Here is a 15,308-nt window from a genome sequence, read left to right on the forward strand (position 1 = left end):
CTGTTGCCTCCTGAATGCCCCCACTGGGGGGTCGAGCCTGCAACCCAGGCATGTGCCCTGACCGGGAATTGAACCATGACCTCCTAGTTTTCATAGGTCGACGCTCAACTATTGAGTCATGCCAGTCGGGCCAGTTATAGCATTTTTAAATGATCACTGACTTTAGCATTTTACCTTTTGTTACTGATCTTTATGGAGTGTTCTGACTCAGCAGTTTATTGTGGGACCTGGGGAATCTTCCATTGTGGGGTTTTTACCTATCCATACTTTCCTCTAGGTTTTAATAATAGTTTTTTTAAAGCATCATAAAATCTGGCTAGTTCCAGAATTTGCACACAAATCTGACCATTTAAGTAGCCTATTTATTACAAAACCTCTTTCAATAATAAAGACAAATTATAAAAAAGAAAGTAACTAAAAAAAATAATCTCCATTTAAAATAAACTTTCTTAGATGATGTGTTATGGAATCATGCACCTAAAACTTGTATAATTTTGTTAACTAGTGTCACCCCAATAAATTCAATTAAAAGGGGGGAAACTTTCTTTTTATAGGGGCCGTGGTGTTGTACCACCTCGTGGGGCTTTGGTGCGTGGTACGCCAGTGAGAGGAGCCATCACCAGAGGTGCCACCGTGACTCGAGGAGTGCCACCCCCACCTACTGTGAGGGGTGCTCCAACACCAAGGGCACGGACAGCAGGCATCCAGAGAATACCTTTGCCTCCACCCCCTGCACCAGAAACATATGAAGATTATGTAAGAAGTTTGAACAATGTGCCATTTCCCACTACCTAGAAGGTTGCCAAAGGAAGTTGAATGACAGGGCCTTGGTCCTTGATGTAGGTGGCAGGGATTGCCTGTAAGATTCAGAATCTGCTCTTTTCTCTTTCAGTGAATGTTAACCTAGGAGAAGATTTTTCCATTTTAAGCATGGTTTGCTACCATATGTATGTAGATTAAACAGGAAATAAGCTGTGCCTCGATGTATAGTATTTTACTAAAGGGGTCTCCCACTACTACCAGTTCAACTTTGTACCTTATTTCCTGCTCACACTTGGTTTTTGTTTTTGTTTCTTTTTTGTTCGTTTGGTTGTTTTGTTTCATGTTTTAAAAATAACCCTTTCTCTCTTGACTATTTCACAATGGGTGTTAACATTTGGGAGGGAAAGTTCATGTTCTGTTAATGTAGAAGCCTGCCATCCTCCCATGGGATATAATTACCATCTCTACTCTCTGTGATTCTGACTTGTTATTTCATTTCATTTGTTCTAGGGATATGATGATACATATGCAGAGCAGAGTTATGAAGGCTACGAAGGCTATTACAGCCAGAGCCAAGGGTAAGTCAGGCGATAGAGGTGCTGTTTCTTGTCCTGGGGATGGATGGCAGGGCGGGGGTTGGGGGGAGTGGAAGGGACAGAGATTTAGGCAACACAAATCTAAGGAGCAGTATGGCTTACCTTTTGAGGGTATCTACTATGCTTTGGACATCTGTAAGTTTGGATAATTGTGAATCTTGAATTATATTGTAGAATCTGAGAATAGAAAAATTCCTGAGCTGTGACTACATGGAAACAAAGGAGAAATGCCTTTAAATTATTTGATTTATTTTTAAAAAATATCACAGTCACAGTAAAATTGTATAAAAGTTTAAAACGAAACTAGAATTCCACTGCAATAGTTTGGGTTCTTTTCTGCACTTTTCTTTTTCTTTTTTTTTCTTTAAGATTTTTTATGGAATTTGAGAGAGAGAAACATCCATGTGAGGGCAAAACATTAATCACCTGCCTCCTGCACACCCCCTACCCAGGATCAAGCCTGCAACCCAAGGATGTGCCCTGACCAGGAAGCAAACTGGCAACTGAGCCACACTGGGCAGGGCTGCGCTTTTCTTTAAAAACATTTTTTGTGTATATGTATTTTATCTGTGATTGATTGAAAAGATGTCTTATAATTCTACATGGGGGACAAGATAGTTCTCATGTTTGTTTATTCTCTTCCAGTGAGCACTGTGGTCAATTTTATATTGTGCTTTTCCACTTTAAATTGTGTGGTATCCATTTTTCTTTGCTACAGTTGTTACCCATTTTCTTATGAGTACATAGTTATACATATGTTGGTAATGTTTTATGGTTTGAAGATGGGGGGTGAGCATTTTCCTTTATTATACACACAGTAAAATGACTGAAACATGGAAGTATTTGGGAGAAAGGTGAAACTGAAACATAGTTGCTGTATGGCTCTCTAACACTCTGTCTTTGGCTTTTAGGGACTCAGAATATTATGACTATGGACATGGGGAGGTTCAAGATTCTTATGAAGCATATGGTATGTCTTTATTTCTGTGTTGGGGCAGAATGTGCAAGTAAGTGCCTGAGAGAATACTGGATTATTGAGGATCAGACAGTCACACACCTGAGGAGAACCCTTTAAAGGCCAAGTTGTTGGTAGATGTAACAATAGGAATCCTACTATTAACTTAAATTTTGTGGTGTGCGGTAGAGATAGGGGTACTATTACTCTTGGAAGGCTATGAAAATGTCCTAAACTAGGGCTCAGCAAACTAGTTTGCCTGGTTGGGACAGCAAACTTTTTTTTTAAATCCTCACCTGAGGATGTTTTTTCTATTACTTTTTAGAGATAGTGGAAGGGGAGGTATGGTGAGAGGGAGGGAGAGAGAGAGAGAAACATCAATATGAGAGATACATCGATTGACTGCCTCCCACACTCACCCCGACCAGGGGTAGGGAGGGAATCGCGCCCCAGGCCCCAGGCCCTTGGACCGGAATGGAACCTGCGACCCTTTGGTGCACATACCAGTGCTCTAACCTCTTTGCAACACCAGCCAGGGCTGGAGCAATAAACTTTTAAGCTGATGTTGATTTTTTTTCCTACTTTAGGCGAGGAGATGGCTAGACCTAGGGTATGTTGCTGGGCCTTTGCTGCTGATACCTAGACCACATTGATAGATAATAAGAATTTCATTATATCCAATTCTGCTCTTCTGCCCTACCTCACTTTTAAAAACAATTTTGTATCTCATCGAACAGAATCCCAATGTAGAGGAAAGAATAGCTGAAAGAGACCGAGATTGCAAGTACCTAGCCAGAGCAAATTGGGGCAAGAATAACACCTGTTAGACTCAGATTAGAGATAGTGGGGCTGGAGCCAATTCAGGGCAGTACTGGCGTCAAGATCCTTACTGTTTTGGAGACATCTCAACTCCTAAGAGAGCTATAGGGGCTGGAATGGCTGCATAACCAAACTGTATTCCCCGAGGTTTAGTTGAAAATGCATTGCTCAAGAGTGTCTCAAGAGCCAATAAAGGCCTCATGTTAATGGGCGCCAGAGGGAGTGCCATGTGGTCACAGATGCAGAGAGGGAGCAGCCTTTTAAATGTGAAATATTTTAAACATACCTAAAGGAATTCTAGAATCCTTGGCAAGAGGTTCAGCAGTTGACAGGTCTTCTTAAGATACTAGTTGACAATCTCCCTCTTCCCCTAGCTGAAAAAGGGGAGCCTCTTAAGGCCTCCCACAAATGGACAAGCTGAGCTCAACGACTCAGCACGGTATGTAGTAACCACTGAGCTACTTGCCCAGGGAAGCAGTTTTTACTAATTCTAGCTAAATGGCATTGGACTGTTGCCATCAGTAACTGTTCTATTCATATGCCACTATTTAGAAGAGCGGTATGATTGCCCTGGGGTAGTTCCCTCCCTTCAGTGAGGCAGCACAATGGGCCTCTGTATGTGTTGACTATATTGCATTTCTGTTTTGCTGGATAAAAGACTGGACTGAAAGAGGCAGACTGCTCCTTATGCCCCTGGTATGATGTTACCATGGTAATCTGTTCTGATTTCTGCCTTTATAAAGAGAATTAGAAAAAATAAACTATCTTGTTGGTACCCAGAAACAATTTGGAAAGTGATGGACATATCTATTATACTAGGCATAGAAACAGGCTTAGATAGGGTGCTGTGTGACTTTAGATCCATATAAGGGATTTTTTAATATATATTTTTTGGGGGGGAGGGGGAATTTCGGTTTCTCCCCCTTATCATCAAGACTCGCTGCTTCCCATCATCAATATTTATTGAGCATTTACAGTGTACTAGGCACAATAGAACATACAAGAAACCATTGTCCCTGCTCTTGAGGAGCTTACATTCTAAAAGAAAAAAATACACCTCTTTCAAAATGGTATTTTTATTTGGTGTTTTTGCAAGGGACTTAGGGATATATTTTTAATTGATTTCATAGAGGAAGGGAGAGGGAGAGAGAGATAGAAACAGCAAGAATGAAAGAGAATCATTGATTGGCTGCCTCCTGCACGTCCCCTACTGAGGCTTGAGCCCGCAACCTGGGCATGTGCCCTTGACCGGAATCAAACCCAGGACCCTTCAGTCTGCAGGCCAACCCTCTCCTCTATCCACTGAGCCAAACCGGCTAGGGAATTATAGGGGATTTTATTTTTTATTATATTTTTTTTTTAATATTTTTTATTTCAGAGAGAGAGAGAGAGAAACATCAATGATAAGAGAGAAACATTGATCGGCTGACTCCTGCATGCCCCCCAATGGGAACCGAGCCCACAACCTGAGCATGTGCCCTGACTAGGAATTGAACCGTGACCTCCTGGTTCATAGGTCGATGCTCAACCACTGAGCCATATAGGGGATTTTAAACCTATAGTGATGGAGGCAGATGTTTGTGAATGCAGGCAGCTGGAGAAATACTTCAGGAATGAACTGGCATGGGTAAAATATAGCAGTGAATGTGAAGAATAAGTTTATAAACACAACTCATTTTTATGAGAGGTCAGCTCTAGAAATAAGTGATCCTCTTCCTCACATTTTTCCATATCACAAAGGAAAACCATTTGAAGATGTCACCTATGTTGTCTGGCTTCTCTGGACGGGCTTCTCTGGACTACTGGCATCAGGGCAGAAATAATGAATTCTCCTAATTAGTGCTCTAAATACGATTGTACTTTGCTCTACCAGAGCAGTGGGCCGCAGCTCTGCTGGTGGGGAGCCTCATGAAAAGTGGTCCTTGCTTGCTTCTCCCAGAGAGCCAGAGGACGCTTCTCCATGAGGAAACCTGGCTTTCTGTTGTATGAAAAGGGAGCTACCTGCTTCACCTTACCTGAGGCTGTCTGGTTGCTTTGGGAACAGGATATTGCAAACCCATTGAGATTGATTTCCTCACTGTCTCAGCAAGTGTTGGGTTTATCCAGGTTTGGGGACTGGAGTATAAATCATGTTTCCTGTGGAGACCCTCTTTGCTGGAGATTATTCCAAGCCCTGTTTGGGCTGTTTCCTTGTGCCTGTCCACTCAAAACTGCCCTCCACTTGGGAAATTGCCTAAGCTGCTCAGGAGGGCCAAGTAGAGGGAAAAGCAAGGACCACTGGGTAGGTAGCAAAGCAGTGTTTCTTTGCCAGGTGACTTACCCGTGCGCATCCTCAGATGCCATTGACACATGGTTTATAAACTGTTCTTGCTTTCCCCATAGGCCAAGACGACTGGAATGGGACCAGGCCGTCGCTGAAGGCCCCTCCAGCTAGGCCGGTGAAGGGAGCATACAGAGAGCACCCATATGGACGTTATTAAAAACAAACATGAGGGGAAAATATCAGTTATGAGCAAAGTTGTTACTGATTTCTTGTATCTCCCAGGATTCCTGTTGCTTTACCCACAACAGACAAGTAATTGTCTAAGTGTTTTTCTTCGTGGTCCCCTTCTTCTCCCCACCTTACTCCATTCTTAACTCTGCATTCTGGCTTCTGTATGTAGTATTTTAAAATGAGTTAAAATAGATTTAGGAATATCGAATTAATTTTTTTAAGTGTGTAGATGCTTTTTTTTCTTTGTTGTTTAAATATAAACAGAAATGTACCTTTTATAATAAAAAAAAGAAGTTGAGTAAAAAAAAACACCACAAACCTGTTAGTTTCAAAAGTGACATTGCTTGCTTAAAGGTTCTGAAGTTAAGGCTTGTTAACTTTATCTTAGTTTTGATTTGAGGCATCCCGTATAGCTGTAGTTGCAGAATCCCAAACTAGGCTACATTTCAAAATTCAGGGCTGTTTAAGATTTAAAATCACAAACGTTAACGGCAATAGGTGCCACCATGTAAAAGTGAGCTCAGACGTCACTAAAAATGTTTCCTTTAAAAGCACATGGCGGTTGAATCTTAAGGTTAAATTTTAATATGAAAGATCCTCATGAATTAAATAGTTGATGCAATTTTAACATTAATTGACTTAAAAAACAACAACAAGATTAGGTTTGTAAAAATGACTTTTTCATTATGTGGGTTTTGAAATCTAGCCCCAGACATACAGTGTTGAGAGATACTTAGTGGAAAGTAGGCTTTGAAGAGTTTAATTGGGGGAGAGGGGTTTGCCACCTGAATTGAATCCGATGCAGAGCTTTTTAGCCACAGTCTTTAAATAATAGTACTAATAATTAAACTTTCAGTATTTAAAAAGAAAGTGTTTTGTCCATCTGAGATTCTACACTCCATGAAAAGCTCACTTGGACACTGGGGCCAAAAGCTGATAATTTTTTAAGTTTGACAATATTGAACTGTTCCCAAGGTAGTCAGTGAAGTATGTCTCAACACTAGCATGATATAAAAAGGGACACTGCAGCTGAATGAAAAAGGAATCAAAATCCACTTTGTACATAAGTTAAAGTCCTAATTGGATTTGTACCATCCTCCCATTTTGTTCTTGGAAGATTAAATGCTACATGTGTAAGTCTGCCTAAATAGGTAGCTTAAACTTATGTCAAAATGTCTGAAGCAGTTTGTCAATAAAGTTTAGTCCTTTTTTAATCAAAGTAAATGTGATGAATTGTCATTTTTGTGGGTGGACAATAAAATAGTTTTCTCTTTCAAATAAACTTAAATTAATTATAAAGTTAATGGTCTTGTTAAAAGTTGGAGCTTGGAGACATTCTTAAAAGTTGTGGTGGGGATTTTATTTTAAGTTTACCAAAAAAAGTTTATGAGTTGTTAAGTTTTAGTTTAAAAATAACCAAAGCTTTTTCACCCCCTGGAAGTTGTTGAAAACAGTTTAATCTAATTTCTGGAGAGAAAAAAACAACTAAACGAAAGCTTGGATTGGTTTCCATACAGAGGTGTCAATATTTAAAGTGCCAGCCACCTTGTTCGCATCTTCTATAGAGTCCCTTGGTGGTCCTAAGAGTGACACCAAATAATCTCTGTGAGATTGGAAAGGGATAGCACCTGCTTTCGAGATGACAGTTCAGCAAACTCTGGGTACACTTAAGGGTTTCCCTTCTAATCCCAGAAATGCTATTAATCAGCTGGGCTGGGGCAGGATCTGGCATGATAGGCTGGCTCTGTACTCCCTCCTGAGAGATCAAGAGGAAATGATGGAATTGGTTGGCCCTGTTTCTACTCCTCTGTTAATTTTTAGGGTTTGCATGCCTTCTCTAAGTGAGCCACCTAAAACTGCTCGGGGGTGAAAAATCCTCTTGTATGAAGTGCCAAGCTGCCTGCAGCAGTGCATGATGGACATTTTTTTTCTTTTTAAAACACACCAACAAAAAATGTATTTGTAGATTGTGATAAAGTGTAAATAACTGAATTTTCAACCATGGTTTGAAGTCAGCTTTCAGGGCATTATGTCTTGTTTTGATGAAAAGAGATCACTCTATACCCCCCTTTTTAAAGGAAAATTATCGCAAGAGAATCAGGATGTGTAAAGCTAACATGCATCGCAAAAAACCAAAGGTAACCTAAATGTCTGATTTTAATAGCACATATTTCTCTTTTACATAAACTGTGACAGCAACTTGCATAAACAATTCTTTAGCTGTTAATTTTAATGTTAAAACTTTGAAAAACTTGTTTAATAAAAATAGCTGTAAAAAGAAAAACCATATGCTGCCGCATAAATTAGCCATAACTCTTAATAATCCTGCCCATCACAAGTGAACTGTAATGTAACCTGGGCACAAAGTCTGACATCTTAAATGACACAATGTAAAATTTCAATGACTGTAGATTAGATATGCTCCCCAAAGTAAAGCTTTCTGCTCAGCTATTTTAAAATGTACAAGGATGACCCCCCATAGGTTCCCATATTGATATTCACAATGAAATGTTACTTAAAATTTCCTTAAAGTTGCATGTTTCTCTCCTGTAATGTATAAATTGCATGCAGGATCTCTATCTTTTATTTTGTATGTCTTTAAACCTTCCTCTTCAAAAGACTGATCTCTTACTTCTCCATTTTCAGGTCATTGAAAACTCAAGACATTTCCTGGAGTAGAATGGGTATTAAAGACCCATGTCAGGTATGTTAAGGTGTCTTTCTATTAGGATGTGGGACTTTTATCTATATAAAAGGCTAATATACTAAGTGTCTGACCATCCAATAAGTCGCTATGACGCTGACCACTGAGGGGCAAACGCTCAACACAGGAGCTGCCATGATGCACACTGGCTATTTACAGAGAAACAGCACTACGGACCTGGCACCCACAAAGCAACACTCGGCTTCCCCCACATGGGACACAGGCCCCACCACCACCCCAGTGCGACAGCCCACCAAATCTCAGCTGACGCTGCCGAGACCCCATGGCGCAAAATGCAGCCGGCTTCCTCTCCCTAGCGACAGGCCATTTAACAATAAATAGTACCACGAACCTGGCAGCCACAAAGCAACACTCGGCTTCCCCCAAGTGGGGCACAGGCCCTGCCACCACCCCAGAGCGACACGCCACCAAGTCACAGCCAACGCTGCTGAGACCCCATGGCTCAAAATGCAGCCCACAGCCCAGCCCAGCCAGGAAATGGTGCCTATGGGTGCCAGTCATAGCAACGCCCGGCTTCCTCTCCCTAGTGACTAGTCTCCTTGAAGTTTCTTCAGCCCAGGAACATGACTTGCTTTATAGCCAGGTAGAAACATTTTACACTTTAACCAAATGTCTGTGAATTGTTTTCCCGTGCCTCATCTCATTTGATCCTCACAGAAGTCCTGGAGTAGGTAGATAGAAGACTTGGTGGAATCCTATTTTCATTAGCCAGAAAATGGAGATTTAGAAAGTTTAGAAACTTGCCCCCACTGAAAAGAAGAAATGGTGGACCTTGAAAATGACTTCAGGTTTTCTCACTGCTCAGAATATAGTCAAACACTGCTGCAGTTAAGTATTTTACTCTTTGTTCTCCCTGAGTGATCTACAGTAATAGTCTGCTTCATGTTGATATTTCCAGCCAGTTCTAAACCAGTGCTCAAAGAGAAGTTGGGGTGGTTCACTGGGTTGGAAGAAGTTTAGCTAAATCAGAAAGCAGGTCTAATTAAGCAAGTTTATTCTATATCTATAAAAGGATATGTTGATTCACACATGGGTGGTACATATAAAGCTCTCGTTGGTGCTGATCGCACACATGTGTTTCAATCTGTCATTGTCGTGAATTTGGTTGACACTTCTATTATAGAGAAAGGGCAAACAGCGATATTAAAATATTTCTTCTAATTAATTTCAATGTGCATGAATTCGTGCACCAGGCCACTAGACTATATATATAAAAGCCTAAGCAACCGTTCAACCGTTTGACCGGTAGCTATGATGCACACTGACCACCAGGGGGGCAGACACTCAACACACAGGCATGGAAACATGGAACAGACTGATGAATCTTAGAGGGAAGTGGGGAGAGCAAGACAAGATTAACTAAAGATCTTATCTGAATACTAGAGGCCTAGTGCACACATTCATGCACCAGTGGGGTCCCACAGACTGGCCTGTGGAGATTGGGTTGAAACCAGCAGTCCGACAACCCCCAAGGGGTCCCAGATTGCAAGAGTGTGCAGCCCAGGCCAAGGGACCCCACCAGTGCACAAATGAAGAAACACATTTCCCCCAAAGTCCGTTCTTAAGACTACCCTAGGCAGAACTGAGACACTTTTCTGAATTCAGGGACTTTATCTTAAATTTATCTACCCATTCATGTGACCAATATCATATTCAGGACTTTCTGGATGCCCCAAACCATGCTCAAGACAAATGGCCTTCCTTAAAGTCTTCAAATCTCAGAGGCTCCTGGCTAAGAGGGAGGCTAAGAAATGATATCCAAGAAGGCAAATTACTCTGTCAAAGACTATAAAGTGCCTTTGGCTTAAATAGGTAGATCTTGTCTCCTTAGTGCTATCAGAACCCTAACTTACTCAGGGCGGAGGGGGAAAAATCATCCAGTTAGTTCCTGGGTGGCTTTAAACACATCCTTTTGTGCCTCTTGCATGTTTGAAACTAGTACTAGCAAGCATCTGATGAATATTTAATAGCCTTGAGCACACAGGCTGCATACAGCTGTCTTGAGATGGCAGCTGTTGGGGGGAGGGGAGGAAGTGTACTGCACTGCCTAACTATTTCTTTTGTTCCCTGGCCTAGCCCTTTAGAAGCAAAGGCCTATCTATGGTGGGTACTGTACCCTAGTCCTATTGTGGCCTGATTGATGCCCTGGGCTCCCAAGGAGGTTATATTCAAGCAGCAGACCAAACCCCCTTTTTGGGTAATGGGAGCGGATTATGTTCACTGACATCTAGAATCAATTTTTCAACCCTGGGCTGGAGGTTTTCTACTCTGTGGCCTTTCTCTTCCTCTGAGACAGATAATGTGTTTTCATCCAGTGTTCTGCCAACTTCAGTTCTCTTTTCTAAAAGGAGGGAGTTCTAAAAGGAGGGAGACTTGTATCTGGAAGGGACTTGAATTTCATAATCATGCTGCTGGGTTTTAGCCTCTTAGCATTCCTTGACTACAAATGCAGTAGTAGCCTCTCAGCAGTAGGTGTCCTACTCATTCCTAGCCTAAGCTGTGGCGATTGGCTGCATCTCAGGCAGGCATTAGGCAGGGGAGTTCTCAGGCAGGTACTCAAGCTATCTTTGTGCTTCCTTCACCTAGACCTAGGGGAGATTTTTTTTTTTAATATGTTTTTATTGATTTCAGAGAGGAAGGAAGAGGGAGAAAAAGATAGAAACATCCATGATGAGAGAGAATCATGGATCGGCTGCCTCTTGCAAGTCCCCCACTGGGGATCGAGCCCACAACCTGGGCATGTGCCCTTGACCGGAATTGAACCTGGAACCTTTCAGTTCGCAGGCCGACACTCTATCCACTGAGCTAAACCAGTTAGGGCAAGGGGAGCTTTTTGCTTTAAGAAGACCTTGCTGTTTCCAGGGCAAATTTGGAGAGGTTATGGGGACTCCTGAAAAAAGACAGCCTGTTTGAGTTGTTTCTTGGCAGAGTGTGAGCCATGGCCAGGGTATCGCCCCAGATTAATCAGGTAAGTAGAGCACACTACCAGGAACTTGGGCACTGTTTCTGTTTATACTGTTTTAAGATGCCTGAATTAGCTGTTCCCTTGTCAACCTCTAGAGCCCACCTCAGGATAGCCGGTCTCTTCCCGCTAGGCACCATGAGTAAGAACTTGAGATCAAAGTATTTGGATCCAGCCCTGACTAGTATGGCTCAGTTGGAGCATTGTTCCGTACACTGAAAGGTTGCAGTTCAGATACAGGACCAAGTCTTCTCTGGGGTCTTCTGAATCCTGCAGGCTTCATACTTTCTATTCATGGTCCAGCTTTAGCTATCAAATGGGTACTACCCATTTCTCAGGCTCTCTGGGGTTGGAAAATAGGAAACAAATTGCATCAGCCTTTGAGAAAGAAATACCTATGCTCTGATAAGATTCTTCATAAACTTCTGTCCAGATATCAGTACACATGGCTCCTTTTATTCATTAAAAGTCTAAGTGACGGTTAACAGCTAAACGATCAGAATGACTGGTTGCTATGATGTGCACTGCCCACCAGGGGCAGACGTTCAACACAGGAGCTGCCCCCTGGTGGTCAGTGCGCTCCTACAGGGGGAGCACCACTCAGCCATAGGCCAGGCTCATGGCTGACGAGAGCAGCCGTGGTAGCAGGAGCCTCACCTGCCTCTGCGGCAGTGCTAAGGAGCAGCAAGCCCAGCGGTAAGGAGCCTGCCACTAAGGAGCAGCGAGCCGAGCAGTAAGGAGCGAGCGATAAGGAGTGAGGACTCTTGGACTGTGAGAGGGATGTCCAACTGTGAGAGGGCACAGGCCAGGCTGAGGGACCTGCCAGTGCATGCATTTCGTGCACTGGGTCTCTAGTGCATAAATAAGTGGAAAAATAAATCCATTTCTCCCTCCCTCCCGCAATAAACAATTGTAATAAAAAAAAAGTATATTTGGGGAAACAGACACTAAACAGATAAAACTCATAAATAACATGTTATATCAGTTATAATCATCTGTGCTATGACAGAAAAAGAACAGGGTGTTATGAGGGTACACAACAGGGAGCTAACTTGCCTGGGGTTTTCCTTGAGGGAATGATGTGTAAGCTGACATCTAAAAGGGAGAGCAGCCTAGCCAGTGTGGTTCAGTGGTTGACTTAGGAACCAGGAGGTCACAGTTCGATTCCCAGTTAGGGAACATGCCCAGGTTGTGGGCTCAAACCCCAGTAGGGGGCATGCAGGAGGCAGCTAATCAATGATTCTCATCATTGATGTTTCAATCTCTCTCCCTCTCTGTTTTTTTCCCCCTTCCTCTCTGAAATCAATTTTTTTTAAAGAAACCCATATTTTAAAAAAAAATAAAAGGAAGGATTACCTAGGTAGAAGGCTTGGGAAAGGGCATGGAGCACGTTATAGGCAGAGGGTAGGACTGAGCCAGATTCAAGATGAGGTAAGAATCTGGACCTTATTCTGTGTTCTTCACTGAAGACCATTGAATCTGGGAGTGACGGGAGGGGGGATGACATGATTAGATTTCTGTTTTTTAAACTTCATTTGCTCCCAAGCAGAAAATGGATTATAGTCCAGGCAAGAAAAGACCTCTTTAAGGTGACAGTAGTGAGAATGTAGAGAAGTAAGTGGATTCAAAACTTTTAGGAGAGCCCTAGCCGGTTTTGCTCAGTGAATAGAGCATCAACCTGTGAACTGAAGGGTCCCAGGTTTGATTCCAGTCTAGGGCACATGCCCAGGTTGTGATCCCCAGTAGAGGGTGTGCAGGAGGCAGCTGATCAATGATTCTCTCATCATTGATGTTTCTCCCTCTCCCTTCCTCTCTGAAATCAATAAAAAAATATTTTTTTAAATGACTTGTAGGAGATTTAATTACTATAATGTGTTGATTGATTAGATGTGGGAGAAGAGGAGGGCTCCTAGGTTACTGGCTCGAACAACTGGGGCAATGGTAGTACCATTTTTTAAAAGATGGGTAACACAGGCTTTGGCATAGGATGTATCTCTCCTGTGGTTAACCCTGATCATTTGAGGCTGGGATTAAACACCTCAAGGCCAGGAAATATAGACCCCTGAATCTAGGATTGCGGTACTAGAAGATGCCTATTTCCCCAATCCCTTTCTTCCAAAGTCTTTTTCTCCTTCTCCTCCCTCTCTTCCCTCTTCTTCCTCTTCTTCTTCTTGTGGTTTGAAGCTCTTTGTTCATTTGGATCTTCATATCTCTGGGAGAGCAGGAAGCATTTTCCCTTTGGTATAATTGGGGATCCTAAAGCTTATATAACTAAAAACCCCAAAGGTTTAGTTGATTTTGCCCTGGATCACTCAGCTGAGGCCAAGGCTGGAATATAAGGTGTGAGGGTCCCTATGTTTGACTGACATGAAAAGAGAGCTCATAGGCTGTGGACTTGTATTTTCTACTCATCTGTGCACCTAGAAATCTTGTACTGAATGAAACAACTGCAGTTTTCCTGTGCGATGGGGAGACTGTAAGGGAGGCAGCCTGGCCATCTGGGTGGCAGGGAAGCCCCTGATAGGGCAGTTTCATGTTTCTTGATTTTCTGCTTGTGTCTTTGCAGCTATCAGAGGATTCCAGAAACTGGGAGAGCTGCCTGCTGTCAAGGCTGGCCTGAGGGCATTGCTGAGCACAGAGAAACACCAGAGAGATCAACAGTCTGTTCTCACCCGCTTCTTTGATATGTCTGATTTACACACAAAAAGCCAGTTAGGATCCCCTAAGAGTCTCTAGGCCCAGAATGAAGTCCTCAGGGTTGCAGGGGACTGTGATACTAACAGTTAAACATGCTCAGAACTTGAAAAAACTTGAAGGGGAGCCCGGCCGGTGTGGCTCAGTGGTTGAGCATTGACCCATGAGCCAGGAGGTTCAGGTTCAATTCCTGGTCAGGGCACATGCCCAGGTTGCAGGCTCGGTCCCCAGTGAGGGATGTGCAGGAGACAGCCAATCAATGTTTCTCTCTCATTAATGTTTCTATCTATCTCCCTCTCCCTTCCTCTCTCTCTAAATATCAATAAAAAACATATTTTTTTAAATGTTGAAGGGGACTAACAGTATCCTCATCATGGCCTAAATCTGAATAAACGCAACTCCTGTGTCATTCCCAGTTTGCCTGCTTCACCTTAGCCTCCAACAGAACTGGCTAGAACACCTACCTATTCCTCACCACTTATTTCCCTCCCTGCCACATCTGTGTTGTGGGTGCCAACCTGGGGGCCCTTGGACGCTTCCAGAGGGCTCCTAGAGAGAAGCTGCTCACCAACTCCATAACAGGCTAAAGAAAGCCAAGTGAGAAGGTTCGTTTATTTTGGGCAAGTTATTTAACCTCTGCACCTGTTTTTCTCTTCCTTGTTGATTATTAAAGTTACTCAAAAAGTTCTTTAAGGGTAGGGCTTTAACTCCTGTACTGTATCCCTTCCCCAGCATATATCTGGCAATGAGGGGCTCAATAAAGGTTTGGTCAAGTGATTAATGGTCCCGCTCTGGTAGCTTCTATCAACTTTGAGAGAGAACCAAAGCTTCCCTTTAGAGCTCCCAATTACCTTCTAGTTACATTAGGCTAGCTATTCGCCCTAACATTTCTCTTGAAGGATTGGAAAGTCAACCTTTGATACAGACTTCCCGTTTCCTGTGACCTAATGTCTAGGCTGGTTTTACAATGAGGTTCCTGAGAGGTTAGAGACCTCTCCTGTTACACTCTTCTTTTAATGCCTTTTGGCTTTTTATCCTAACAAGGGATCAAGGAGAAGGGCTGAGTTTGGGAGAGAGCCTGTCTGCCTTTAACTGAGCTTAGGACATTGTAATAAGCTTAGATTTATTCTTAGCAGGAAAAGGATATTGAAATCAGTTGCTTTACTTTGGGCAAGTTATTTAACCTCTGAGCACATTTTTATATTTTGATTACTATAAATAACAGATGATTTATTGAATGCTTAGTATGTACCAGGTATTATATCAAGCATTTATATGCACTGTTTCACTTAATCCCCCAT

The 15,308-nt window shown here is 42.5% G+C and overlaps 1 protein-coding gene across 2 annotated transcripts in view; it reads left to right on the plus strand.

The window, feature by feature from the left end:
- The window catches only part of KHDRBS1 (KH domain containing, RNA binding, signal transduction associated 1), a 39,164-nt gene extending 25,196 nt beyond the window's left edge, over positions 1 to 13,968 (plus strand). Inside the window, exons 6-11 of one of the 2 annotated variants that reach the window (XR_001364453.1) lie at positions 555 to 756; positions 1,273 to 1,340; positions 2,270 to 2,328; positions 5,515 to 5,707; positions 8,273 to 8,330; positions 13,880 to 13,968. Coding sequence is in view for 1 of the 2 variants with exons in the window: in XM_005878337.2 (XP_005878399.1) it covers positions 555 to 756; positions 1,273 to 1,340; positions 2,270 to 2,328; positions 5,515 to 5,612 (427 nt within the window). In the remaining variant the exon portion in view is untranslated. Of the gene's footprint in view, positions 1 to 554; positions 757 to 1,272; positions 1,341 to 2,269; positions 2,329 to 5,514; positions 6,846 to 8,272; positions 8,331 to 13,879 lie in introns of those variants that run through there. The other variant, XM_005878337.2, reaches the window with a different exon arrangement.
- Positions 13,969 to 15,308: the final 1,340 nt, after the last annotated feature.

This window comes from Myotis brandtii, unplaced genomic scaffold (genome assembly GCF_000412655.1).
Source record: "Myotis brandtii unplaced genomic scaffold, ASM41265v1 scaffold555, whole genome shotgun sequence".
Taxonomy (NCBI): Eukaryota; Metazoa; Chordata; class Mammalia; order Chiroptera; family Vespertilionidae; genus Myotis; species Myotis brandtii.